This window comes from Aspergillus multicolor (assembly GCF_047715735.1).
Source record: "Aspergillus multicolor strain CBS 133.54 unplaced genomic scaffold BDW74scaffold_15, whole genome shotgun sequence".
In the NCBI taxonomy this organism is placed as follows: Eukaryota; Fungi; Ascomycota; class Eurotiomycetes; order Eurotiales; family Aspergillaceae; genus Aspergillus; species Aspergillus multicolor.
In genome coordinates this window covers 40994-66207 of record NW_027395966.1, presented here as the reverse complement: position 1 = coordinate 66207, position 25214 = coordinate 40994, and the positions used below count along the sequence as shown (strand labels likewise).

General features: G+C 54.1%; 8 protein-coding genes across 8 annotated transcripts; 5 read left to right on the top strand and 3 right to left on the bottom strand.

Annotated features, from left to right (window-relative positions):
• Positions 1–123: 123 nt before the first annotated feature.
• Positions 124–1754, bottom strand: BDW74DRAFT_28930 (glycosyltransferase family 15 protein). The gene is made up of 4 exons (XM_073732427.1): positions 1556–1754; positions 1215–1478; positions 542–1160; positions 124–470 (listed from the first exon to the last, which is right to left on the bottom strand). The coding sequence occupies exons 1-4, from the start codon at positions 1701–1703 to the stop codon at positions 314–316; spliced, it is 1188 nt and encodes a 395-aa protein (XP_073582994.1). The 5' UTR covers positions 1704–1754; the 3' UTR covers positions 124–313.
• Positions 1755–1932: 178 nt separating this feature from the next.
• Positions 1933–4885, top strand: BDW74DRAFT_154538 (putative gamma-tubulin complex component GCP5). The gene is made up of 2 exons (XM_073724697.1): positions 1933–2010; positions 2057–4885. The coding sequence occupies exons 1-2, from the start codon at positions 1942–1944 to the stop codon at positions 4712–4714; spliced, it is 2727 nt and encodes a 908-aa protein (XP_073582993.1). The 5' UTR covers positions 1933–1941; the 3' UTR covers positions 4715–4885.
• Positions 4886–4901: 16 nt separating this feature from the next.
• On the bottom strand, positions 4902–9531 carry BDW74DRAFT_154536 (phosphoribosylformylglycinamidine synthase). The gene has a single exon (XM_073724696.1). The coding sequence runs from the start codon at positions 9165–9167 to the stop codon at positions 5085–5087; it is 4083 nt and encodes a 1360-aa protein (XP_073582992.1). The 5' UTR covers positions 9168–9531; the 3' UTR covers positions 4902–5084.
• Positions 9532–10309: 778 nt separating this feature from the next.
• On the top strand, positions 10310–12388 carry BDW74DRAFT_28843 (MFS transporter). Its single transcript, XM_073732424.1, has 3 exons — positions 10310–10972; positions 11022–11957; positions 12018–12388. The coding sequence occupies exons 1-3, from the start codon at positions 10552–10554 to the stop codon at positions 12275–12277; spliced, it is 1617 nt and encodes a 538-aa protein (XP_073582991.1). The 5' UTR covers positions 10310–10551; the 3' UTR covers positions 12278–12388.
• Positions 12237–14223, bottom strand: BDW74DRAFT_28832 (NAD(P)/FAD-dependent oxidoreductase). Its single transcript, XM_073732423.1, has 6 exons — positions 13813–14223; positions 13599–13757; positions 13432–13541; positions 13213–13375; positions 13048–13154; positions 12237–12997 (listed from the first exon to the last, which is right to left on the bottom strand). The coding sequence occupies exons 1-6, from the start codon at positions 14089–14091 to the stop codon at positions 12499–12501; spliced, it is 1317 nt and encodes a 438-aa protein (XP_073582990.1). The 5' UTR covers positions 14092–14223; the 3' UTR covers positions 12237–12498.
• Positions 14224–14411: 188 nt separating this feature from the next.
• Positions 14412–16609, top strand: BDW74DRAFT_28852 (uncharacterized protein). Its single transcript, XM_073732425.1, has 9 exons — positions 14412–14919; positions 14973–15175; positions 15226–15389; positions 15436–15519; positions 15567–15743; positions 15787–15870; positions 15916–16199; positions 16252–16354; positions 16403–16609. The coding sequence occupies exons 1-9, from the start codon at positions 14700–14702 to the stop codon at positions 16536–16538; spliced, it is 1455 nt and encodes a 484-aa protein (XP_073582989.1). The 5' UTR covers positions 14412–14699; the 3' UTR covers positions 16539–16609.
• A 296-nt stretch (positions 16610–16905) lies between these two features.
• BDW74DRAFT_28821 (putative C6 transcription factor) lies at positions 16906–19806 on the top strand. The gene is made up of 4 exons (XM_073732422.1): positions 16906–17998; positions 18043–18302; positions 18349–18483; positions 18532–19806. The coding sequence occupies exons 1-4, from the start codon at positions 17064–17066 to the stop codon at positions 19692–19694; spliced, it is 2493 nt and encodes an 830-aa protein (XP_073582988.1). The 5' UTR covers positions 16906–17063; the 3' UTR covers positions 19695–19806.
• Positions 19807–20300: 494 nt separating this feature from the next.
• Positions 20301–23047, top strand: BDW74DRAFT_154522 (guanine nucleotide-binding protein subunit alpha). Its single transcript, XM_073724695.1, has 3 exons — positions 20301–20798; positions 20849–21859; positions 21911–23047. The coding sequence occupies exons 1-3, from the start codon at positions 20359–20361 to the stop codon at positions 22473–22475; spliced, it is 2016 nt and encodes a 671-aa protein (XP_073582987.1). The 5' UTR covers positions 20301–20358; the 3' UTR covers positions 22476–23047.
• The last annotated feature ends 2167 nt before the right edge of the window (positions 23048–25214 follow it).

The following is a 25214-nucleotide window of genomic DNA, read 5'->3' as shown; positions in this document are numbered from 1 at the left end:
GTAGATTAGAGGCGGGAAGGCAAAAGGAAAAGGAGGAAGGTATAGATACAGGGATTGGAAGCCTCCTCTTTGTATAATCTAATAACTACTACAGAAGAAGGGAGAGGGACAACCAGAAGATAACAAGATACAAGATTGTAGGCAAAGGTAAGTCAAACCAGAAACGCCGCCGAAAAGAACTATGGAATTTGAATGTGCAGTATCATCGACCCTATGGATGCAGATCTGAATGTAGATGCGACCGTGCAGAGGACGCTAGGCGAACAAATGGTATGTTTATATGTATGGGTATAATCGAAGTTAATCAAGCGCATCAGTGAGTTCCCACGTGTTTGAAGTAGCTGGGCCGGCAGTCTTCTTTGGCGAGGAATGATGCACCGTCGTAGAATTTGCCGGGTGTGCAGGCGGAGCATTTAGGGGAGTTGGGACAGTTGAAGTAGGGGATGTGGCGGTAACCAATATCGCGGAACCTGGATCGCAACCGCATTAGCAACGCCTGCATGCTTGATTTTTAAAGAGATATACTGTTAGGCGAACATACCAATGAACGTTGTTCTTATCTTCGAACAGACCCAGTGCGATCGAATGCACAGGAGCATCGCCCCATCTCTCGTAGAAGAAGCCACCGGCCTTGTCAAGGTAATCAAAGTACGCAGAGTACTTGTCCCCGCGGAAGAATTCCATATCGCCAATCTCAAAGTTGGACCAGAAGTGGCAGGTGGAGTATCCGTTCGCAGCGAAGGTGTGGTCGGGGCGGAGTTGATCGTCGGTCAGCCATTCCATCATGTTGTTCTCGGAGAGGTAGGAGGGGTTCGCGGCCAGGAACTCTTGCGTTGTCGGCCACAAGGAGGGGATACTCTCGGGAGCGTCGAACAAGTTGATCGTGAAACCGTAGGTCTTGTTGCGATCTTCCATGAAGCGGAAGACATCGTAGTCGACATCACAGAAGAACTGGACCTTGGGCTCGACGCGCCAGTAGTAACGGTAGTCCTTGAGTGCAGGGTGCTTGTAGAACATGCCGCTGTTCCACCGGCACATCTGGTGGTAGGAGATCTTATCGGCGTACTGTAGCCCCTTCTCCTTCAGCAGCTCCGCGGACTCCTTGAACAGGTCCATTTGGATGCCGCTCGGGACTTCCCAGTGTTCCTTGGGCACGAGTTCTGCAACACGTCAATTCCTGCCGCAGACAGAAGGTGGACATGGGGTTTATATACCATATTGACATTTGGCTTTCGTCTCCGCCTGTGTTCGCTTCTTGAACTCCTCGGTGAAGGGTACGTCGTTGAAGAAAATCCAGGGGTAGTTGAATTTGTGGTTCCATGTCCGCTCCAGATCTCGCATACTCGGGATAAGCTCGTTCAATTCTTCGTTTCGCACGAGGGAGATGAGGGCGGCATTGGTGCGGGCGGAGTCGGTGCTGTCAGGAGCGTAATCGTGTTCGTTGGCGCGCCACAAGTACCCTTCGGGTTCGCCCGTCGCTATAGTTTCGAGGCAGAGTCAGCAAGCAGAGACCGCGAGGATTAACCGCACGAAAAGGAATAGGGGCGAGGCGTACGATCTTTCAAAGGGTCGGCGGTCATGCCGTTGTATGGACTTGCCCCCGTGCCGGCATACGAAGGGCTCCTCCTCATTTGAAACACCAGGAAAATCAGAAGGACCACGCATGCTGCTGAGAGCATACGAATAGGCCTAGCGACAGCCATGTTGACTGCCTATGAGAAAAACGACGAATTGCTTGAAGATGGGACTTGAAAATCGGGGAAATGCAGAGTCTCGAATTGTCCTTTTGGCCTCGTTGCCGCCTTGACCCGATCAGAACTAGCGTGGCAATACTCGACTAATCGGGCAAGACGTCAACTGCTCCGCATCACCTGGACTCTTCTATATCTCGTCTTTACGTTTGATTATGGGATTAGATCTGGATCCATCCAGCTGAGAGCCATGGCTTATGCCAGTGACGCGAAAGGCGCGACCGAAGACTTGATTGTTGCGGTCGCGAAGACGGGCAAGGTACGCGTCATCGACTTCGGAGCGACCACCGCTAATAGATCTGTAGGACACTGCTCGCTTCCGGGCGCTCAAACGTCGCGTCGATGAATCCATCAAGGCATCGCTGCATGGGCGGACCGATCAGTTTGCTGTAGCGAAACAACTCGAAGGGCTACTGGAAAAATTCCGAATTCTCAACCGGGATGATTTGGCTGATGCGCTCCAGCCAAGACTTGCTGAGTTGGACAATCACCGCAGCAATGTGTTTCCGGAGCTTCTCTCTTTCCTTCTGCAGCTCGCGGATCGGCCGGCTCAGCACTCGGGAGTTGACCGGCTCCCTAAATCCCGACTTGTGGAAGAGGAGGAGAAGCTCTCGTGGACCGACTTCGAAGCCTCCGGCGCCGCATATTGCGACGAGGATATCTGGGAACGTGTCGACTATGGCTCTAGCTCGTCCGACGAGGACGATATTTCTTCATTATCCAGCGACCAGCAGGCTTCCCGAAACTTCACCCAAATTACCTCGGACGACGATTACGTGATCTCCGACAGTGTATTCTCTTCAGGGGAAGATGAAGCTCTTGTAACGTCAATCAAGAGCGCGCAGTTTTGGGGAGACGAGAATAGACCGAATCCCTCGAATAACACCAAAGAATCTTCCCGGGAGCTGACCGAGCTTCAAATCCTGAGAGAAGCGATTTTCATGCTGCAAGGTTTGCCGACGACTCTGCTATGGCGGGTTGACGGGAACGTGGAGGTGGACCGACGGTATACACTTTCACATTTGTCTCAAGAGGCGCTTTCGTCCGTCTTGCGCTCAATAAGCGCCTGTGGAACTAGGATCGACATTCTGAGACAATTTATCAGGACGCCGCAATCCGCCGCTTATATGCAAACCTTTCACCGTAGTATTGAGGAATGCCTGCACAAGTTTGATGTTTTCCTCTCCGATGTGCAGTTCCGTTTTCTTGCAAAGGGCTCGTCCGTGGCTGTCAGCCTCCTGCAATTGTCCGACGATATTCAACGCGAATCAAGATTGCTCCTCCTTCTGGCTGACCTTGTTTCAGCCATCGGCGAAACCGGAGCAGCCAACGGTGTCCAATGCTTGGACCTCTTATTCGATTTGGTATGCATTACCCAGGCAGCTGGGGACGATGAGAACTTCGCTCTATTAGCCAGGATCTTCTTCTCATCATTTGAAACTTACGCTCGTCCAATCTATCGCTGGATGGAAAGCGGCCAGCTAGAAGGCCCGGAGTCATTTTTTGTCTCGGAGAATCGCCGGAAAAGTGACTTGCGAACGCTATGGCACGACTGGTACATGCTAGATACGCAGTCCGAGCTAGCCAGAATTCCAAAGTTCCTCCGCGGTTTTGCCCACCGGATATTCATCACTGGCAAAAGTATGGTCTTGTTGAAACGCTTGAACATGGCTGAGAGCCTAGAGGCGCCGGGGAAAACTGCTCTTAACTTTGAGGATGTCTGCCCCTCTGACCCGTCCTCGCTCTGCCTTCCATTTGACGCATTGCTCGACTCTGCCTTCAGCAAAGTGGTCGACGATAACCACGCATTCACATCAGCCCTCCTGCGGAAAGAGTTGGACGAGCGATGTGGGTTGTGGATATCGCTCCAAGCCTTGGAACATATCCATCTCTGCAGGGATATAAGTCTGATCGGACCTATCGACACTAAAATATTTGAGCTAATTGATCGGAGACAAGGCGGATGGAGCGACAGGTTTCTGCTCACAGAACTCGTGCAGACGGCGTTTGGCTCCTTGCCCTTCATCGACCCAACTCGACTAATTGTCCGGTCTGCCAAAGACACCGACAACCGCAGCCGCTCAGTGAAAGCTCTCTCGAATCTATCCTTCGATTACATCCTTCCCTGGCCAGTCGCAAACATTATCACGAAAGACGGTATCGCTGCTTACCAGCGCGTTTCAACCTTCTTGATGCAAATCCGCAGAGCAAAGTACAGCATCGTAAAACAACGCCTTCAGTACTCTCACCACGAAACCGATCTGAACTCAATTTCTAAAGGACAAACACTCAGCTACGCCCTCCGGCATAATCTCCTCTGGTTCCTCAATGTCCTCTACAGCCACCTCACCGGCTTCGTCATATCAACCACCACCGAAACACTACGCAAGTCTCTTTCCAATACCAGCGACGTCGATGCCATGATCGCCGCACACCGCTCATACATGGCATCATTAGAAGAGCAATGCCTTCTATCCAAGAACCTGCATCCCCTCCACCAAGCCACAATCACCATCCTAGACCTTTGTATCTCCTTCGCCGACCTCCACGCCGCTCGCTCCCAGAACCAGAATCAACGTCTCGACCCAACACAAACACCTCGGCGGCAGGCCCCCGGGAAACCATTTAAAACAGGCCTAACACCTACGCCCCGCAAAACACGCTACGAGTACTCCTACGGCGACGAAGATGATACAGATGAGGACTTTGATGATGTCGACTCCAATTCTGACACCGAAGACGAGGACGGAGAGGGAGATCGCGCTCCGTCACGCCCAAGCTTCCCACTCCACGAAACGCAGTATGTCGAGCGCTTGAAAGACATCCAGGGCCAATTCAATCACCTCGTCGCTTTCTTGGCTGCGGGGTTGAAGAGTATCGGGCGTGTCAATGGGCAGGTTAGTTGGGACATGTTGGCGGAGAAGCTGGAGTGGAGGAAAGAGAGGGCTGCTGGGTGGCCATAGCTCCGACTCTTATAGTGGCCTCAAGTCACGGATGTCTTTTATGTGTTGTTATGCTAGGTTTGGCGTTCGCTTAGATTATGTTAAGGTATCGGTGGGATAGACCGGCGCGTATGGGAAGATATCCTTGTTATGCTTATGCAATGGTATTCGTCAGGTTTATGAGTTAAAGCACAAGAGGAATATGGATTCTAAATGATAACTTTCATTGACTCTAGCGGTATCTTTTGAGACGCATATCTTCGTAGCAGTAGTATATTTTTCTGATTCCCATTCATACGTACGCGCATAAATAAGCATAACTTGACAAGATGCAAATAAGAAATGAAAAAACCGGACCATGCAAGACGATCTTTTGAGCATAATCCAACGTCTAACCAACCCAGCGTCTAGCACTGAAGAAGATACGTCCCCACGGGCCAATATCACCCCACTCCTCAGCCTTAGCAGGCAGCCAGCTGGCAATACCGTTCATGACCGTACGCTCGGGGTGCGGCATAATGGCCATGACACGACCGTTTTCGTTGCGGACACCCGCGATACCCTCGGGGCTGCCGTTGGGGTTGAAGGGGTACTTCATCGTGGGGTTGAGGGTGGCGTTGTCGACCCACTGGACGGGGGCGAGACCCTGTGCAACGAACGAGGCAGGGTCCGTGGAGGACGCGGTAAAAGAAGCGCGACCTTCGCCGTGCGCGACAGCGATGGGGAACGACGAGCCGTTCATGCCGTGCAGGAAGACGGAGGGGTTTGAGGGGTCGGAGTCCGAAATGCGCACCATCGCCACGCGGCCTTCATACTGCTCGGACGCGTTGCGCTCGAACGTGGGCCAGTTGGAGGCGCCGGGTATAAGGGACGACAGGCGCGAGAGGAACTGGCAGCCGTTGCAGACGCCCAAGGCAAAGGTGTCGGGGCGGTTGAAGAAGGACTCGAACTCGTTGCGGGTTGTGTCGTGGAGGAGGACGGATTTGGCCCAGCCTTGTCCGGCGCCGAGGACATCACCGTAGGAGAAGCCACCGCAGGCGGCGAGACCGACGAAAGAGGAGAGCGAGACACGGCCGGAGATGATGTCTGTCATGTGGACGTCGATGGCGGCGAAGCCGGCGGTGTTGAAGGCGAAGGCCATTTCAGCTTGGGAGTTGACGCCCTGTTCGCGGAGGATGGCGACGCGGGGCTTGTTGGCGAAGGGGGACATGGAGGTTAGGCTTGTGAGGAAAGGGATGGCGCGGTCCTTAGGGTCGAAGGTGGGGTTCCAGGAGAGACCGGGGTCGGCGTCGTCGAGGATGTTGGCGTATTCCTGGTCGGCGCAGGCGGCGGTATCGCGGATCTTCTGCATGTGGTAGGAGGTGGCGGACCAGGTTTGCTGGAGGTTGGCGCGGCTATTGCGGTAGACTTGGCTGGCCTTGTAGTAGATGGCGAGGTTCTGCTTGGGCCGCTCGGAAACGCGACCGATCTTGTGGATCAGGCCGGCGGGAGGACCGCAGGTAGCGAAGCAAGAACGGAACTGCATCTCGTGCTCCTTGCGGACCTGGAAGACAGCTCCGAGCTCTTCGTTGAAGAGGGTCTCGACGAAGCTGCTGGTGTCGAGGTTGGGGCAGATGGTGTCAAGGAGGATCTCAACACCACAGCGACCAGCGAACATCATCTCAGCGAGGGTGGTGAAAAGACCACCATCGGAACGGTCGTGGTAAGCCAAAACAATACCTGCCTCCTGGAGCTGTTGCGTGGCGTCGAAGAAGTCTTTAAAGAGCTCGACGTTGCGGATGTCGGGGCATTCAGAGCCAACCTGGTTGAAGACCTGGGCAAGAGCGGAACCGCCCATGGCCTTGCGGCCGAGAGAAAGGTCGACAAACATCAGGACGGTGTCACCAACGTCTTCGGGGTGGCGAAGAGCTGGAGTCCAGGTCTTGCGGTAGTTCTCGACAGGAGCAAACGCAGAGATCACGAGAGACATGGGCGCGGTGACCTCCTTGGCACCGGAATCGTCCTTCCACTTCATCTTCATGGACATGGAGTCCTTTCCGACCGGAATGCTGATACCAAGATCAGGGCAAAGCTGCATGCCGATAGCCTCGACAGCCTCGTAAAGAGCAGCACCTTCTCCGGGGTGGCTGCTAGCGGACATCCAGTTCGCGGAGAGCTTGACGCGGCTCAACCTGTCAACAAGGTCGGCAGCGGCAATGTTCATGAGCGACTCAGCGACGGCCATACGAGCAGACGCTCCAGGAGAGATGAGGGCAAGAGTGGGCTTCTCACCCATCGCCATGGCCTCACCAGTCTTGACGCCCTGAACGAGAGCAGTCGCGGTAACGGCAACGTCGGCAACGGGAGTCTGCCATCGGCCAACCATCTGGTCACGAGCAGTGAGACCACCGACAGTACGGTCGCCAATGGTGATAAGGAAAGACTTTGAGCCAACAGCAGGGAGGGAGAGGACACGGTTGGCAGCTTCACCGATCAGCTCCGCACGGTTAGGCGCAAGCGAGGGAAGGTATGTGGTAAGACTGGTGTCGACAGCAGGCAGCTTCAACTTCCTGGAGTCCACAGTACGAGTCATTCGTGGGGGCTTGCCGAAAAGCACTGAGAGGGGAAGGTCGATTGGAGTTGGGTATTCTTGAGACTCGCGGTCCATGAGGATCAGCTTCTTGTCCTCCTCGGAGCCGCCCTCTCCGCGGCCAACCACGGAGAAACCGCAGCGCTCACGGTGGCAGATGGCCGTAAACTTGTTCATGCTCTCCTCGCCAACGGCCATGACATATCGCTCCTGAGCCTCACAGCACCAGATCTGCATGGGGCTCATGCTTCGGTCAGCGTTGTCGATTTCGCGCAGCTCGAACTTGGCGCCCAGACCGGAATCGTGGATCAGCTCGGGCAGGGCGTTGGAGAGACCACCGGCACCGACATCGTGGATGAACTTGATGGGGTTGTTGTCGCCCATGGCTGTGCAGGCGTTGATGACTTCTTGTGCCCTGCGCTGCACCTCAGCGTTACCTCTCTGGACACTCGCAAAGTCGAGGTCGACGGAGCCTTCACCAGAGGTGATACTGGAAGCCGCACCGCCACCAAGACCAATCAGCATGGCGGGACCACCCAGCACAACAAGGTAAGAGCCAGGCTTGACGACATCTGGCTTCTTGATGGCATGCTGAGGTCGGACCGTACCAACACCACCAGCAAGCATGATTGGCTTGTGGTAACCACGAATCTCCTTCTCTCCGTTGCCGACGTCAATCTCAGTCGTCAGAGTACGGAAGTAACCGGTAATACAGGGTCGACCGAACTCGTTGTTGAAAGCCGCACTTCCGATGGGAGCCTCCAACATGATGTCGAGGGCGCTGGCGATGTGGTTAGGCTTGCCAACATCCAACTCCCAGGGCTGTTTCAAGCCAGGAATGTTGAGGTCGGACACACAGTAACCGGCAAGACCGGCCTTGGGCTTAGAACCGCGTCCGACAGCACCTTCGTCACGGATCTCACCTCCAGATCCGGTAGCAGCACCAGGGTAGGGCGAGACCGCGGTGGGGTGATTGTGAGTCTCCACCTTGGCAAGGAAATGGACGAGTTCCTTGGTGTGGTTCCATTCTCCGGTGGTAGTGTCGGGGGCCCAGAAGGAGGAGTCGAAACCCTGCAGGACGGCGGCGTTGTCGCTGTACGCGCTCACGGTGAACTCGGGGTTCTTTCTGTGAGTGTTTCGTATCATGGAGAAGAGGCTGTTGGGCATCTCCATTCCATCGATTGTCCAAGAGGCGTTGAATTGCTTGTGGCGGCAGTGTTCCGAGTTGACCTGAGCGAACATGAAAAGCTCTACGTCGGTAGGGTCACGAGCGAGGGGGCCATCAGGGCCGTAGGCAGCGGCGAGGTAGTCGATCTCAGACTCTTCCAACGCCAGACCCATACGCTTGTTTGCCTCCTGCAAAACTTCCTTGGGCGACTTGCCGCTACCGCTGAGCGGGACCGTCTCGAGAGGCAGAGGGCTGTGCTCGGAGAACATCAGGTGCAAGTCGGGTTCGTCCTGGCTGATCACCTGGGTCATCCGGTCGTGAAGAATGTCCTTGAATCCATCCTTGTACTCTCCAGACGTGGGTCGCAGACAGGAAACCTTGATACCGCGCTCGATGCGCTTCACGTAGTTCTTCAAGCCGCAGACGTGGGAGATACCGGTGGCTTGCGAGCTCCACGGGGAGATAGTTCCGGTGCGAGGGAAGACGTAGAAAACATCGTATTCACCGTCTTCAGCGTTGAATGAGGGAGGGATGTTGGTAATATCGCCGTAGGTGAGAAGCTGCTTGAGGACGTCTTGCTGGAATTCAGGCAGACGCTCTGAGGTGTGGACGTAGTGAACCCATTGGCCGCGGACATCCTGGGCGCCGATGGAAGCCGCAATAGCCCGGCCACGAGAGCGGGAGTAGGCAACGGAGCCGGGGAGGACGAAGTCCGCTGAATCGAAAGGAGAAGCCATTGTGAGACTGTTTGTAAGTGACTCACGGAGGTTAATGGAGGGGCGACTCGAAACCGGGGTAGGCTGAGGAAGATCAGAGGGGAAAACGAGGACCAGTTAAGACCTCTAGTAGTATAGATCAATGAGCCTCCTCGAGGAGCGAGCTCCGACTGAGGATTCAGCAAAGGAGAATGAGCTGAGCTTGAGCTGGCTGCTCGTCGTCTGCTGCGGGAAAATTCACGATTTCGATTTTCTGGAGATCGGCGATCCTGCCCCGCGCTAGTCCCCTTGCGGCTGAGCTTATCATCACGTGCAGAGATTCTTCAGAATCTGCCAAGACTCGGCTCCGACACCGGCCATCGCTCTGTATACTACGACTTTGAGGTCGAAGGGCATACGCGTATGTAGATGCGCTGCTGATGAGTAGGGAGGGGTATGACTCTTATAGCTCACTTATATCTTCTTTACTGGGCATCCAATCGGCAGATGGCCATTTTTGAGCTGTCATACCACCTTTCTGTTGAAATATATATTCTTCCGTGGGCACACCTTCCGTTATTTAGCACAGCACAATCCGGCCCAGTGTTACTGCAATGCATATCGTGCCAAAGAAAGCAAAGCGCTTAATTTTAATATGCTTGCGAGGTATGCCGTTAATTCTTGTCCACCCATACTGCCTGCGTCCATGGGTATCGTCGTGATTTCACCTCACGGGCAGCGGGAGCATACTGCCTGTTCGGGGGATATGTTCCGTGGCAAGGGAGGTCTTGGCAGCGGAAGAAGCGGCCCACCCAATGGCCGGTGACATGACATGACATCTCTTCTCCAACTCCAACGCTGGCCAGGCACATCTACCGTTTGGCATGGATGGTGTGGATTTGGGTCAAAGGTGGCCGAAAACAACGCGCAAGCTGCGGCACAGAAGCAAGGTCCAAGCTACTTCACTCTTGCACCTCAATATTTCGTATAAAGCCCGAGTCTTGATCAGCGCAGCGAGGTGAGTATCACGTTCATTCTGCTTCTCTATAAGAATCAATGTTACGAGAAGATTCTCTGACTTGTATCAGCAACCTTGTTGTCATCCTTGGGCATGATTTTGGCGCGCGCTGACAGTCTGGATTTTCCTTCAAACTGGGCCAGCCTCGTGGCATATTCCCCGATATGGTTAGCCTAAAATTCCGAATCAGGCAACTGTAGGGGCCTCTTCCCCTGGCTGGCAAATCGCACCGATTGAGCAATCGTTTGTTGTTTGCGCCAGAGCAATCTTTGTTAGTGTGACCAGCCTGTTTTGCAAGCATGGCGGGCTATATAAGACCATTCAAGACCCGCCTTAGCCTGGTGACTTGGCCAGGTTTCAATTCTCTCGACCTAGTATCTATACTGGTATATCGCCTCCACCACGAACATGGCACAGCACAAGGATCAGCAACACAATGCACTATCCCAGACTGTATCTCTGGGCTCTGCGCAAGGAGAGGTGGACCCGAGGGATCTGCCTTTCCGCACCTTGACGGAAAACGCCAATGTCGCGGAATATGTGAACGAGACACAGACCGGCGAGATCCTCAAGCCCGTTCGAACAGCGGAAGGCAAGGAAGAAGACTACAAGCTGGTTACATTTCACATTGACGATCCCGAGAATCCCAAGAACTGGTCTAAGGCGAAGAAGTGGTATGTGACCATGGTTGTCGCCTTTACGTGCTTCGTCGTCGCCTTTGCCAGCAGTGTCATCACGGCGGATATTGAAGGCCCGGCAGAGACATTTGGTGTCTCGCGTGAAGTCAGTCTTGTCGTTGTGACAGTGTTCGTCGTTGGATTCGGCGTTGGTATGTTTAGATATCCTTGTCCTCTCGAAGAGCCCACCTAACATCTCAGGCCCCATGGCATTCGCCCCCTTGTCCGAAATGTATGGCCGCAGACCCGTCTACGCAGTGACCCTCCTACTCGCCGTCATCTTCGTCATCCCCTGCGCCGTCGCTAAGAACATCGGGACTCTGATCGTCTGCCGTGTCATCGACGGCATCGCTTTCAGCGCCCCCATGACCCTAGTCGGCGGCACCCTAGCGGACATGTGGAAGAACGAAGAGCGCGGCGTCCCCATGGCCGCCTTCTCCGCAAGCCCCTTCATTGGTCCCGCCATCGGCCCTCTCGCCGGCGGCTTCCTCGCAGACGCCAGCGGCTGGCGCTGGCTCTACTGGCTCACTTTGATCCTCGCCTTTGTCGCCTGGGTCCTCATCACCTTCACCGTCCCTGAAACCTCCGCACCAGCCATCCTCGCCAAGCGCGCAAACAAGCTCCGCAAGACACAGAACGACCCAAAGTACGTCACGGAAACCGAGCTGGACGCCCGCCCCGTGGCCGAACGCCTCCGCGTCTTCCTCTTCCGCCCCTTCCAGCTCCTCTTCCTCGAGCCCATCGTCCTCTTCATCTCCCTGTACATGTCCGTCCTCTACGGCCTGCTCTACATGTTCTTCGTCGCGTACCCGATCGTCTACCAAGGAGGCAAGGGCTGGAGCGCAGGTTCGACTGGTCTGATGTTCATCCCGCTTGCGATCGGTGTGCTTATGAGCGCTGCCTGCGCGCCCATGGTCAACAAGCACTACCTCTCCCTGTACGGCAAGTACGGCGGCAAACCACCTGCTGAGGCGCGCTTGATCCCCATGATGATCTCCTGCTGGTTCATCCCGATCGGCCTGTTCATCTTTGCTTGGACCTCGTACCCGCGACTTCACTGGTTCGGACCTATGATCGGTGGATGGCCTGTGGGCTTCGGGTTCATCTTCTTGTATAACTCTGCGAATAACTATCTCGGTATGCACTTAACATAAACCTCCCTATTTTTCCGCGCATATTGACTAACAATGCCTGCAGTGGATACATATCAACACCAAGCCGCCTCCGCCCTCGCAGCCAAGACCTTCATCCGGTCGATCTGGGGTGCCTCCACCGTGCTGTTTACTGAGCAGATGTACGACCGTTTGGGCGATCAATGGGCTAGCTCCCTGCTTGCCTTCATTGCGCTGGCCTGCTGTGCGATTCCGTACGTGTTCTACTTCAAGGGTGCGTCGATCCGAAAGTACTCGCGTTTCGCCTTTGCGGATGACGAGGAGGCCATTGCGAGCAAGGCCTAGAGGAGCAAGATGCTTGGATCTTACTCGGAGCGATAGGATTTGGAGGTTTTGTTTGTGGTTTGGCGAGGCACAAAAATATTGCGCGGTTCGTTCTGCTTATTTGCTTCTCTTGGTTATGCTTGATGCTTAGATGTTATATACCATGTCAATAATTATAGATTAGAGTCCTTAGATTAGACCAGACCAATAATGTTTTAATTTTATTATACATCCTCCCTAGATTACATCTTCGCCTCATTCCTCCACCCCGGCATATCCGCCAAATCCTTCGCCGGCGCAGTCCTTCGACTCTTGAGCGCATCCCCACTGCCGGGCCTCCACCTCCACGCCTCCGCCATAACAGCCGGCAGGTTCCCCTCCAGTAACTTTACAACATGCTTCCCTATGTTCGGGAGCAGCTTAAACGAGTGTCCGCTATCCCCGGTCGCAAGATAGAACCCCTTCCAGCGGGGATGCTCACAGACGAGCAGATTTGCGTCCGCTGTGTCGGTGCACCAGCACATGGCGCGGTTGAAAAGTTCCTTGTTGTTGAACTTGGGCAGGAAGCGGTTGATGGCCTTTTTGATCGTGGTTTCGGAGGCGTGCGGGTATGTGTCTGTGGGATGTTGGGCGTGGGAGCGGGGGACGGAGATGGGTTTTGGGGAGGGCGCGCCGTAGGGTTTGTGCGATTTGAAGTGGGTGAAGCCAGGGAACTCGTCGCAGACTTTTATGATGCCGTTTCTAGACATACTGTTAGTACGGGGTACTGGGTGTTTGGGGAGGGAACGTACTCGTTCGGCTCGAAGAAGAAACCATAGTCGCCGTCGTAGATGACGGGGGTGACTTTGTACTCGGCTGCCTCGGCGGGTGTGAGCTGCATGTGGGCAAAGACCCAGCACTGGAGGATGCCTTCATCAGTAGCTGTTCCTGTTTTGATTGGGACAGGGTGATGGTACCTTCGAGACGCACTGCTCCTCCAAGTCGACCAACGTCGGACTCCAGGCACCAGTTGCGAGAACAACCTTGTCTGCGTAGTACTTTGTGCCGTCTACTGTCTCGACGCCGATGCACGTCTTCTCCTCGGCGTCGGCGAAGAGAGGCCTCTTGAAAGATCCGGCGCTGCAACTGTCAATACCGGGCAGCCATCCAACGTATGAGCTTAGTGATATGCTTACCCGCCGAATCCGAAGTTGACGCCCTGCTCCTTCAAGAACAGTCCTATGGCATTGATCGCCTTGGCAGCAGCGAGCCAGCCCCCGTCACCACAGAATAGACCTTTCCAGCCCTGAAAGGCTCAATTAGTATAGTTCACTCCGTGGCTAAGGTGAAAGGTAGAAACTACCTTGATCTGCTCTCGTGTGAAATGCGGCGCTTTCTCCAGGATCTCGTCTTCACTCTCGAGCAGGAAATTCGTCTTCTCGAGTCCAATGCCTGCGTCAACTAGTGACTGATACTTCTTGCGGAGGCCTTCAATGCCTTCTTCTGTAGAGGAGACGTCGATCTATACATTGTCTATTAACATAGTTTTTCAATGATGTCTAATTGGGCCGACGTACCATTCCAACATTGTGAAAGAAGGGCTTGAACAGGGGATCATTCTTCCACATGTCCAATGCCTCGAGGGAAAGCTGTAGGTCGGGCTTGTTGCGCAGCCGGATGCTCATAATTTTGTTCAGGTCGTAGCCTGCTGACTGTGCGGAGGGGATCGGGTATGTGTCGAGGACTGTGATGTTGGAGGGCGTGTAGCCGGTGCGGATGAGGTGGAGGGCCGTCGACGAGCCCATTGTACCGCCGCCACCGACGACGATGATTTTGGTATTTGCTCGCGATGCCATTGTTGGGGTTGCAGGGGTCTGGCGTGAAAGTACGAGTGGCGATTGAGGATCAAGAAATTGAGAAGAAAGAAGAGGTTGCAGGTAGTCAACCCTGATCGATCGTGGAATGTTTGCCCTGCCTGCTCCACTGATAAGTTGATAGCTGTTAGTATCACGAGCGATAGTGACCCAGCGTTGAATCTTGAATATTTATAAGATGGCCCGATCATGCGATAAAAGACCCGATAAAATGGATCGCAGCGATTGGCGCCATGCGACCGGCGTATCACCGATTTTGTGGAGCGATGGCGTTGACTTCGCGTGGACCTTCCATCGCTTCGCGCTCTTTCAGCGCGACAGGAAGCCTAGCTGGCGGCGGCCGTCTTAGGCTAAAATGCAGTCGGCAAGGACCGTTTCGCCTGGACCTTCCACCGGCATCGGCTCTGCGAACCCCATGGCACAGTTGGAGACGATGGAACGTGGGGAGCGACCCACCCAGATACCAGCCATGAGAGGAGAGATACGGGAGATAACCCGAGGGTAAGGGTATACAGCTGCTTGTTGGGGTATATAACCGGTGCCCTCCCCGATTCTGCTCGTTTGGATCGATATCGACGATATATCTCATTATGGCCGACTTCAAGTCAGCAGATGCTGCCCCCAAGGGGCCCACTCCAGAGGACCGTCCTGCCTCCCCGGCGGCGGGCGAGATCGTCCATGGAATTGACATGGAGCATTACAGGGACACTGTCCCACTGTGGAAGCGGGTATGGCAGCATAGTCTGACGCAGATGATGCTTCTCAGTGTCCAAGCATTCTGTGGGCCGGCCATGTCCGATGCAATTGCTGGTAAGTCCCTTGTCGGGGTATGACTCGATGGAGGCTGACAGGGTGATCGGCAGGCCTCGGCGGTGGTGGTCTTGCAACGCCGCAGGTATCGAACATTACGAACGCTATCAACTACGCCCTGCTCGCTGTGGTCTGTTTCCTGGGTGGTCCGTTGGTGAACAAGATTGGGGTCAAGTGGGCGTTGGTTTTGGGTTCCCTGTCATTTCCTATCCAGGGATCTGCCTACTACTGCAACAGCAAGTTTGGGAATCAATGGGTAAGTTGCGGCTGATATATGTCGTTGGAAGCATGATTGACGATTGGAAGTATCTCATTCTCAGTGGTGCTATTAGTGGTGCTGGGACTGCGTGCTGGTATGTTGCCGAGGCTGGATGCATCATGACCCTTGCGCCCTCCGGTGCTCGTGGAAAATATCTGGCGCTGTGGATTGTCTCGCGCAATCTTGGACAGCTGGTTGGAGGGGCCATCAAGTGAGTATCTTCTAGCATTGAGAAGGGCATGGACTAATCATCACAGTCTGGCGAAAAATCACAAGCCCGGAGCCGATGGTGGCATCACCCCTGACACCTATGTTGCCTTTGTGATCATTGAGTGCCTTGCGTAAGTGCATCCATGCAGAGCGTCTGGGATGCGGGCTAACTTGATAGCCTGCCATTTGCCCTACTGATCGCCCCCTTCGAGCGCGTTGTCCGATCCGACGGAACCAAAATCGTCATGGCAGAGACTCTCTCCACGAAGCGAGAGTTCAAGCAAATCCTCAAGACCATAACCTCAAAGCTTATCCTGCTTTCTGGATTCTGGGCTTTGTGGTCGTTCTTCTACTCGTAGGTCTCTGAAGCGCAGTAGGAGTATAGGCTGACAAAACAGCGGCACCTGGTCCACCTACCTAGGAACCTACTTCTCCGTCCGCGCCAGAGCCCTCTCGTCTCTGGTCTCGCCCTTCTTTTGCATGTAAGTACCACCGCGGCATCATAGCTGGCCTAGCTGACTCTTTAGCGTTGGATGCTTCGGCCTTGGTTTCATTCTCGATATGAAGGGTGTCAGTCAGCGCCGCCGCGCCCAGATCGGCCTTTTCACGGTCGTCATCCTCAACATCGGGGTGTACATCTGGTCTATTATCATGCAGAACAAGTTCGATCACAACGATCCGGGCAAGATTGACTGGAACGATGGACTGTACCCAAGCTCTTTCCTGCCCTATTTCTTCGTGCAAACGACCGGCCCTCTCTCTCAGTCGTACATGTACTGGTTGCTGTCTTCGTTCGCGACGGACGCGCAGGGTGAGTGATGAGCTTGGTACGTTTGGAGAGTGGCATAGCTAACGGAGATCAGCGAATGTCCGCAATGGCGCTATGTTCAGGTGCATTGAAGCGGTCGGACAGGCCATCGCCTACGGAATGAACACTCAAACTGATAGTAACCCGCTGGTTGGCTTGTAAGCTCCGCATGATCTTATACTGGAGAATTTGCTGACTGTTTCCAGCATCGTGACGTTTGTTCTGCTCGCGGTTTCGCTAGGGCCCATGATCCTGTTGGTGAATAGCACACCGGACAAGATTCCTGCCGACGTGGTCGCTGAGGAGCAAGATGCTGCTCAGCAGAAGATTGACAATGTCTAAGCGCTGGGCGATGGCCAATTGGTTGCGTTTTGGGATCGATGATCCTGGTCCTGTTATGTTAGCAACGTATGGATCAATGGCACGCTTGTAATGACTATTCCTTACGAAGTCACAGCGGGTAGCTCAGTCATAATCAGTAGTTAGTCCCTGTATAAGCAGCAGCCTAGTATCGGATAGTATCGTTTGGAGTCGCGCAGAGGGGAACCTCCCATTGTTTGTGTTCCGAAAACGGCACGAGCGACCCGTTACGTCATCCGTAAGGTCACATGACATAGCTGAGTAATGGTTCCGATCCGCCGGCTCGATTTGGCGTCAAGAGTCAAGACTCGATTACCGAATCGCAGCCATCAATCCAACAGGCTTCCATTGCGCCCCTCCTGCGATTCGACCATCGACCGCGAGCGGATGAACAACAATTACTAGTCTGACGAATATCATTGGCGACTCCATCACTGCCCGCGACCGACATGCCTGCTTGAAATGAGGGGATAGTCATAACGAAGTTCGTGCGACAGCTACCTACCGATGGACACCAACACCCCCTCCTCCGCCCACCCGTCCATGTCGTTCTCCCCCGCCGGTGCCGACCTAGGCGGGGGCAGCACTGGTCCTGGCTCGTCGCGATCCGGCCCAGTCACCGACCTGCCACAGGCACAAGTCGACGCAATCATCCGGGCGAAACGCAAGGCGCGCGAGCCGAAAGCCTGCTACCCCTGCCATGCGCGGAAAGTGAAATGCGATCGCAACCTCCCGTGCGATGGGTGCGTTAAGCGCGACCATGCGGAGCTGTGCTCGTATGAGCGGCCGTCGAAGAGACGTGTTGGAATGGGCATGGAGACGGGATACTTGGATGGTGCTGCTGCTGGGATTCCCCCGATTGCTGCTGGGCCTGCTGGTGGCGCGAGGTTGTCGGTCGGCGGCGAGACTGGAATATCGGATGGGTCGGTCAGATTGAAGCAGGAGCCTGGAATGAGTAGCCAGGCGAGTCCGGCGAGTGGGGGGCGGGTTTCGATCGCGCGCGAGGACTGGGATAATGTGCGAAATAAGTTGAAGGAGATGGAGCAGACGCTTGCGATTATGCGGGCGGGGCTGGATAAAGCGAATGAGGACGGCACGGGGATGGCGTCGGCTTCGACAATGGAGACGGGGAGTGTTCAGAGCGCTGATGCGAGTAATCGGTCGAAGGGTGCGTCTCCGGAGCGAGAGGGGATCCTTGCCCCGAATATGTTGGGCGAGGGGACGGTTCATCTTGGCTCGAGGTCGGTACTGGCTTATATCCTCAACAACAAATCTGGGTCCGACCAGCTGCAAGCGTTGCTCGAAGGAGGGATTCTGCCGAAGCTTGGACTGGACAATGAGTCTGCTACTTATCCGTTCGTTGATCTGTGGTCGTCTGAGATGTCGACGTTTGACATTAGTGCGGTCTGCTGCGCGCTTCCTACGGATCAGCAGTGCAAGGAGTGAGTGGCTCTTTTCTTCTACCGTTACTTTGCTGATTGTGTAGATTTTGGTGCTATTATCGCGATATCGCCGGCGCTATTTACCCAGTCATTGAGGATGTGGCTGTGTTTGAGCGGAACCTCGACCTTATGCTGCATAATAGAACCACCGCTGGCGGCGTGTACAAGGCGGATGATGATCAAGCACAGAGGCCGTTCGGCATCTCCATTGCCTATCTCGGCCTGCTGTTTGCAGTGCTGGCGTCGGGCTGCCAGTCCTCGGACCTGCCCGGGAAAGAACGCGAGCTTAGTTCACAAGTCTACGGTGAGTGGGATAGTGAATACTTCTATGATGCATACTGACTGGTTAGTGTGCTGCTCGTACCAATGTCTTCGAATGACCAACTTCCTGTCACAACCAACGATTGAAGCCATCCAAACCTTGCTGGTGATTGGCAACGTCTTGGCGTATAATATGAACCCTGGAATTTCCTACGTTTTGCTGGGTATGTCACAAGAAATAATCGCCGGATTCACTGCTAATTCTTTTTAAGGAATGACGCTTCGGATGGGCCTGGCACTCGGGCTTCACGTCGAGTCCAGTCACTTTTCCCCAGCGGAACGCTACCGACGGCGGCATACGTGGTGGTCAATGGCATGGCAAGACAGTCACTTCTCATTGTCTTATGACCGCCCATCGACCACCGCTGTTAGCCAACCGGAAATTGCGAAAAGGGAGGGCTCAAAACCAGGCGACTATTCATACTTCGAGTCGTTATGCGGTGTCATCTCCTTGGCCCTCAAGGTTGTCCGCAGCCGCATGCTCAGCCCGCACTCGCAGCTGAGCTGGGATAACATACAAAACTACAACCACCAGATTCAGAAGATACTCGTCGAAGCGCGTCCTTACCTTCGTGATCCCAAATACTGCATCACCCCCACCGAACACCTCGAGCGCACCGTCCTCAAACTTCACTCCTCGTACTTCTCCTCTGAGCTCTGCCGGCCAGCGCTCAAAGCCACCAATACCCGCGATCCGCAAACCGCTCGCATGCGTTCCGAGTGTCTCGAACATCTAATGACAACGGTAGACGCGTACGTTGAGATGCATACTGTCAGTCCGCATGCCGCCCGGTCCTGGATCACCCTGCAGCGCGCTATCAGCTCAATCTTCCTCCTTGCCGTCACCGACGAGATGAAATCGAACGCGCACTTCTGGGCTCTTCTCCGCAAACTCAAAGCCATCATTAGCGAACGCGCAAACGCAGAGTTTGATTACGGCGCAACAGACCCCGCCGCTGCCACAGCGGCACCGGTCAACAACCTCGGCCAGCCCTTACCAAACCCCACCGCTCCCTCACCAGCAGCCCTAAGCTCCCCTGCTGCTGCGGCGGTAGCGGTCGAAACTCAAACGCAGTGGGCGAAGCCATTGACGAAGACGCTTCGCGCCCTTGAGAAACTCGAGGCGGCCTTCCACACCCAGCCGTCGCCTCTCATGACTAGCGGCGCGTCTCCGACATACCTCAACCCCGTTACTGCGATGCACGGCGCTACAAATCCGATCGTTCCTGTCGCAGGGTCGTCAGCGTCGGGCATGACGCCAAATTTGGGCTCACTGCCGCCACATACGCCGGAGAGCTCAACGAGCGGAGAGTGGTCGATCCCGAACATCCTGGACCGTGCGCAGGAGTACATCCATCCACCTCTGTGGAGTTAATCAACATCAAAATTTCGGTTCCTTGAGCATTGCCTGGCGTTTAGTTTGTTTTGCATGTAGGTATTGGTACGGTCGGTTGGTTTGGCTGGCTAGGTTTGTGCATGGACGGTGGATGGTATTCGTGTTTGGTATGGTCGTACATGGTTGCATACATGATGAATATCAATTTGTTTTATCTAGTTACCATTATCTGTTTTATCTAGTGCATTTGTTAGCTGTTTTTGATGTCAGTTGCTAGGGTCCGTAGCTTAGCAGAGGCCATCCTGCAAGCTAAGCACCGGTTGTTCCTTCCGCGAGCTTCGCCTCGACCGACCGACAACCATTCACGGTCTTCGATCTCTTCTCCTTCTTCCTTCAATATGCAGCCTGCCACAATAAGAGCGAGGCATTGGTTTGATTCTACTTCTCATTGGCGGTGCTCGAGGCAGCCTTGACCCAGGCTATCGTCGCTGCTGGCTTGATAGGCGCTGACTCTTCCATGCCTACCCCTGTTAGTGTCAATGTGACTGGCGCCACGGTCGCAAATGGGGGCTTTGCCCGCAGTAGGGTGAACATCAGCCTCGCCGCGTATTTGGCATATGATCGTCGCCGTGGAAGATAAGATTCCCCCTGTCCCGGCCTGATCGAACTGGATGACGCTCAAAGCGATGGTTCTTTGGACCAAATGGACCCTCTCTCAGTACTCGGCGCGGTTGGATCGATCCTCGGGATTATCGATGTCGTGACTCGCAGCATCAAAACGCTCAACGACTTCCAGGGGCGCTATGCGACCGTCAGCTTCAGAACACGCATCCTGATTGGACATCCCTCCACCCTCAACGCAGCACTTGGCCAGATCAAGGAGCTGCTTTCTCTTATCGGAGCAAGTCAGCCGAATGGGGACGACTCACCGATTTCAACCGATGTCGCCGTGTCAATCGGCTGCTGCGAAGAGATCATGCAGTTCATGGATCAGCGGCTATCGCAAGCACAAGCGCGGAAGGATCAACCATCGGTGATAGAGAAGATGGGTATTTTGTGGAATGAGGGTGAGACCGCGGAGTTGCAAACGCTTCTGGACAATCAGGTCAACGCGATGACTCTTCTTCTATCTGCTCTTCAGTGGTAGGCCGATGCCCAAGCACTGTACAGAACAAAGGCCAATCACAGCATAGCAAATCATTACTGGAACAGAGGAATATGCTTGAAAGGGCTGAGACCCGGGTTGTCTTTACTCGGGTCAAGGATGATGCTTCGTCTTTGCTCTGGCTGAGGGATTCCGATTCGGAGGTGACCAAGAAAAGTACACCTGCGGATAGGTTAAGCCTGATAAGCGCAAGGTTCAGCTTTGACTCAGATCTATTTCAGTCTCGTGCCTATCGGTCTGCAGCCAGGTCGACCATGCGACAAGCTCTTTGCGGAACAGCGTCGTCGCCCCTGGACGGAGCGGAGAGCATTCTCGACGACAGCGCAACGCAATCATCGCTGTCTGTGTTGAGCCACGAGGAGTCTCTGGCCTGGGGACCTATTCAATACACCGTTGAGTACCGCCAGTCTATCTCAAATGGTGAGACATCCAGCCTAAGGGGAATAGCCCGAAGATCGCCCAGCTTGATATCATTCATGGTCCCCACCAGGAAAAGCAGCCGGACCACAAGCTCTGTGAACACAAGCAATTCTCAAATGGGAAGTCAGTGGCTGTCCTCAATAGCCCTACATCGTGTATGGGGACAACCCTGTTCGGGCCCGGACGCCGCTTCCAACAGCACTCCTTGGAAGCAGATAGAGTCTTTGCCAAGGGTCCTGTTTCTCGGGACCAGTAAAAGTGGCAAGTCGAGTGCACTCAATGTTCTAACATTGCTGGTTGGACCTCCAACTAACACTCATCTATTTCATTCGAGAACGAGCATCCTACTGTCAGCCAACAGTCAGCTTCACCGACTCTTGCAAACAGGCAAGCAGCTGTGTTTGAATCAACCGGATATGGCCCGAAAGTGGGCGTCTTTGTGTACACTTTCGGCCACCATCACCGAAAGCCTAGACACCATCCATGCATACCCGAGCGAGCAGCAACAGGAAATCCTGGCTGGTGTTTGCCAGGATTTGAGACACATTCACGCATGTGTACAAGAGGATCGTCTTCTTGATGCATCAAGTAATCCGGATCTCGAGGATGGTGTGGAATAGTACGATCCTTCCCCTTACGCGTAACCCACTGGTATCTGATGTGTTTGCAGCTTCTTGAACGCAGTCGACCGTATCACCGAACCAGACTATAAGCCAAGTTTTGAAGACACGGTGTGGTGCTACACTAAGTCTACGGGAGGCATTATAGCGCGCTATACCCATAATGCCTCACAGGTACTCTTCTGTGATGTCGGCGGGACCCGCTCGGAACGAAAGAAATGGCCGCATTTTATCCCAGGGGCGTCGAAAATCTTCTACTTTGTTGACATTGGCTCGTACAATCAGCAGCCTGCGGAAGACGGTTGGGACCATCGCTTACTGGAAGACCAGGCCCTTTTCACGAAAGTATGTGGGAATGAGCTACCCAGGCGTGCGGAGATCGTTCTATTCCTGCACAAACTGGATAAGCTTGAACGGAAGTTGAAAAATGCCCCGTTCGAACATCCTACGTTTACTGGAGATCCTTGTTCCAGCCATGACGTTATGGGCTTCCTCCATGACACCTTTACACGCATTGCCGAGGGTTCTGGTCGGACCATCTCGGTTCGATTCACTACCTTGGCGCGACCTAAAGTGTTTGCGAGGACTATGCTGTCTTGTGCACTGTCTGGGTAAAGGAATCCCGATACTATTGCAAGATCCACTTATGAAGTGAACTTCGGGCCGCAATCCAAATTGAATGTCTTGAGGCACTTGGTACGAGTGATGTTGGCTGTGAAGGGTCGCCGAACTCAAAGCCTGGAATGGATATGAGCCATCTGGGGTCTCTAGAAAGCTCGATTGCCGGAGCACATACTCTCGCTACTAGGCTCCACCTCTTGAACACAGGCACTAGAGTGCCGCGACAAGCTTCTCGCCCTTTGCTGCCCTTTCTCTTCTCCCGCGCCCCTGCGGTCATGGCATTACCGACCCGATGAAGGTAATAGAGACACAAGAACGGGCCGTTATCATCGGATTCCCTAGCAAGTAACAGGTTCTGTCACTTCAATCTTTCGTTGCGCGTTCACCTTCTTATCAGCGCCGCAGAATCAGGGTAATGTGAACTAAGCAGATATACCAGACTGAAGTTCCCCTCCGTATTGACTGCCTAGGTGAAGTCCAACAGTGATATCAACCCAATATAATGAAAACAAGCCTCGCAGCTGAATTTCAGTTACTTTCCCTGTCCCCTGTATGGTGAAGGCAAGCCCAATCGCCGGGTATAAATATCTCCTTCCCGCGCTGGAGGGCTTGTTTCCGCTTCCGTAATTATTCTTCCTTCTTTGCTTTTGGTTTCCTTTAAGTGCGTCGGTTATGTAGGGCAGAGCGCATAGGTCTATAATGCATAGTAGGTAGTTCATAGCTCCCTTCATAGTCTAGGATCGCTAGGTCCTATGTTCTCCTGTATGTACTAAGCCAAGGATAGTGCCCTTATACCGGGCGAACAGGAGTGGAGCGATGCTCTTAGGGCTTGTGTTCATACCTTGGAAAGCACCTGCTGAGGGCTGTTGTTTTGGCCGAGGCTGCTTTAGGAAGGAGTAGTGGACGTTTTGCTTTAATGGCTAAGAAGGACTTGCGGAAAATGATGACTGTGTATCCCGAGAAAATGCTACGGCAGCGCGTCTGTTTCGCTGTGCTTGACACATGGCCTGGGTCATTGTCCGGCTGACCACTACGTTAGGTACCAGAGGCACAGGCGCTGGATATTATACACGCTCCGTGCTTGAGGTCTGCAAGACAAGTGCCTTAATAGATACGTCAAAGCGTACAACCTCTCTAGTAGGGCGTGCCTCGCTCGAGTCCCAGGGTTAGGGTAGGCACAGCAAGTCCAAGACTTCCAACTTCTCCCGCTCCCTTGCCCACGCATCCCATCTCGTCGACTTTTCGCATATTCGTACTTCAGCTAACGCAACACACTCCGTTTAGGTACCCAGCGCGCTCCAGATCATCAGCTCGCACGTCGCCGCAGGTTTCTTTGCCTACAGTTAAGACATATGGTATGGGTGGATATCCTTATCCATCCTTCAATCAGGCCCTCCCGGCCCCGTTCGGCAAGACGGTTATTAGGGGTTTTTTCACGGTGACATGGCCTTCGACAAACAGGAGACTCCCGACCGCTTGGCGACCATGGGACCTGTCATGCACAGCGCGGGAGAACAGGCAGGGAGAAGACAGGCTGACGGGGTTCGGAATCAATAGACTGGGAACCTGAGGACACCGACGGATCCTTAAGGCTTGCTGCTACAGTTCTTTGGTCACGGGCAGTATCACTCAGTGATACGTCCTGGTGTTCCGCAACTATGGTATTGCATTCTATCTCGAGAGAAACCATGAACGAGTACCTATGGTATGATATGGTATAAGAGTGGCTCCGCGGCCTTAGAGCCACAGCGTAGGATCGAGGAACTTCCCGTGGGAACCAAACGAGAGCACAAGACGAAGAATTGATGGCCTGGTAGTTTCGCGTGCTGGTGCATATTGCGCAAGCGTTGACCAAATATGCACATGGGTTTGGTGCACTTCATTTGAGTATTGCTGTGAGTGTACGCCGTTCTTTGCTGACTTGATCCATACTTACCCTGTCTTAGATGCGCGCTCCGACGCTGCGGCCGCTTTTGAGCTGGTGAAATCGCCCACTTATGCGGTGCCTTCGAGCGCGAATGGACGCGGACGAGACGTCAAAGACAACCTTGCTTCAAGCCCTTGAAAAATCCGTGCTCCGCGATAAAGCGGCAGAGGGTGAGAAAGGAGACACGGATGGCGCGTACATGTGTAAAAGCCCACAATCAGACAGCTGCCCAGCCTGTTAGGCGAGTCGGGTGCCTTTCGCCGTAAGGGTAGGTTTTCCGTCCCTTCAGATGTGTCCTCAGTCGATGCTGAGTGCGTGACCGTAGGCCTTTGTTGCTCTATACTTACGCTGCTTAGATGCTCTGCTGGTGCTGTGTGCGCGGGTGCTTGTAGCCCTGGAGGCTGTCATTGAGATTTGCAGGTTTGCTGAACCCATGCAGATGTCTCACATAGGTGCCCCTGATGCTTTCTGTTCTACAGGGAAGCTGAAGACCATATTTAGCCGTGTCTCATAACCCCAAAGCATGCATTCCTCGGACGGTGGTCAACGAAAGCAGCAGATGTTGGCTCTGAAGATAAAAGCGACATCTTAGACAAAGCTTACAATCTCTGGGACGGCATTTGCGGCGCGTGTTGGGGGCCTTGAGGATCTATATATCTTCTCAGGTTGTCTCCTGGCTGCTCTCCTGTCTTAATTGCATGCTCCCTTTGGGATTATCGACCATGGTAGCGTCTGACTGGAGCTTCTGATTGAGCTGAAGAGACGATATTCCTGCTCTTGACGGGGAAGATTTCAGAGAACATGGA

What these genes read in the sequence shown, in the direction of transcription:
- BDW74DRAFT_28930 (XM_073732427.1), bottom strand. Translation starts at nt 1,703, where the DNA reads ATGGCTGTCGCTAGGCCTATTCGTATGCTCTCAGCAGCATGCGTGGTC. An exon ending in CGCCGACCCTTTGAAAGATC is followed by an intron (nt 1,479 to 1,555) that starts GTACGCCTCGCC and finishes TCGAAACTATAG; the next exon opens with CGACGGGCGAACCCGAAGGG. An exon ending in GATAAGAACAACGTTCATTG is followed by an intron (nt 471 to 541) that starts GTATGTTCGCCT and finishes GTTGCGATCCAG; the next exon opens with GTTCCGCGATATTGGTTACC.
- BDW74DRAFT_154538 (XM_073724697.1), top strand. Translation starts at nt 1,942, where the DNA reads ATGGCTTATGCCAGTGACGCGAAAGGCGCGACCGAAGACTTGATTGTT. An exon ending in CGGTCGCGAAGACGGGCAAG is followed by an intron (nt 2,011 to 2,056) that starts GTACGCGTCATC and finishes ATAGATCTGTAG; the next exon opens with GACACTGCTCGCTTCCGGGC.
- BDW74DRAFT_154536 (XM_073724696.1), bottom strand. Translation starts at nt 9,167, where the DNA reads ATGGCTTCTCCTTTCGATTCAGCGGACTTCGTCCTCCCCGGCTCCGTT.
- BDW74DRAFT_28843 (XM_073732424.1), top strand. Translation starts at nt 10,552, where the DNA reads ATGGCACAGCACAAGGATCAGCAACACAATGCACTATCCCAGACTGTA. An exon ending in CGTCGTTGGATTCGGCGTTG is followed by an intron (nt 10,973 to 11,021) that starts GTATGTTTAGAT and finishes CTAACATCTCAG; the next exon opens with GCCCCATGGCATTCGCCCCC. An exon ending in CTCTGCGAATAACTATCTCG is followed by an intron (nt 11,958 to 12,017) that starts GTATGCACTTAA and finishes CAATGCCTGCAG; the next exon opens with TGGATACATATCAACACCAA.
- BDW74DRAFT_28832 (XM_073732423.1), bottom strand. Translation starts at nt 14,091, where the DNA reads ATGGCATCGCGAGCAAATACCAAAATCATCGTCGTCGGTGGCGGCGGT. An exon ending in TCTTTCACAATGTTGGAATG is followed by an intron (nt 13,758 to 13,812) that starts GTACGTCGGCCC and finishes GACAATGTATAG; the next exon opens with ATCGACGTCTCCTCTACAGA. An exon ending in TTCTTCTTCGAGCCGAACGA is followed by an intron (nt 12,998 to 13,047) that starts GTACGTTCCCTC and finishes CAGTATGTCTAG; the next exon opens with AAACGGCATCATAAAAGTCT.
- BDW74DRAFT_28852 (XM_073732425.1), top strand. Translation starts at nt 14,700, where the DNA reads ATGGCCGACTTCAAGTCAGCAGATGCTGCCCCCAAGGGGCCCACTCCA. An exon ending in GCAAGTTTGGGAATCAATGG is followed by an intron (nt 15,176 to 15,225) that starts GTAAGTTGCGGC and finishes GACGATTGGAAG; the next exon opens with TATCTCATTCTCAGTGGTGC. An exon ending in CTGGTTGGAGGGGCCATCAA is followed by an intron (nt 15,390 to 15,435) that starts GTGAGTATCTTC and finishes TAATCATCACAG; the next exon opens with TCTGGCGAAAAATCACAAGC.
- BDW74DRAFT_28821 (XM_073732422.1), top strand. Translation starts at nt 17,064, where the DNA reads ATGGACACCAACACCCCCTCCTCCGCCCACCCGTCCATGTCGTTCTCC. An exon ending in ACGGATCAGCAGTGCAAGGA is followed by an intron (nt 17,999 to 18,042) that starts GTGAGTGGCTCT and finishes CTGATTGTGTAG; the next exon opens with ATTTTGGTGCTATTATCGCG. An exon ending in GCTTAGTTCACAAGTCTACG is followed by an intron (nt 18,303 to 18,348) that starts GTGAGTGGGATA and finishes CTGACTGGTTAG; the next exon opens with TGTGCTGCTCGTACCAATGT.
- BDW74DRAFT_154522 (XM_073724695.1), top strand. Translation starts at nt 20,359, where the DNA reads ATGGACCCTCTCTCAGTACTCGGCGCGGTTGGATCGATCCTCGGGATT. An exon ending in CTTCTATCTGCTCTTCAGTG is followed by an intron (nt 20,799 to 20,848) that starts GTAGGCCGATGC and finishes ATCACAGCATAG; the next exon opens with CAAATCATTACTGGAACAGA. An exon ending in CTCGAGGATGGTGTGGAATA is followed by an intron (nt 21,860 to 21,910) that starts GTACGATCCTTC and finishes ATGTGTTTGCAG; the next exon opens with CTTCTTGAACGCAGTCGACC.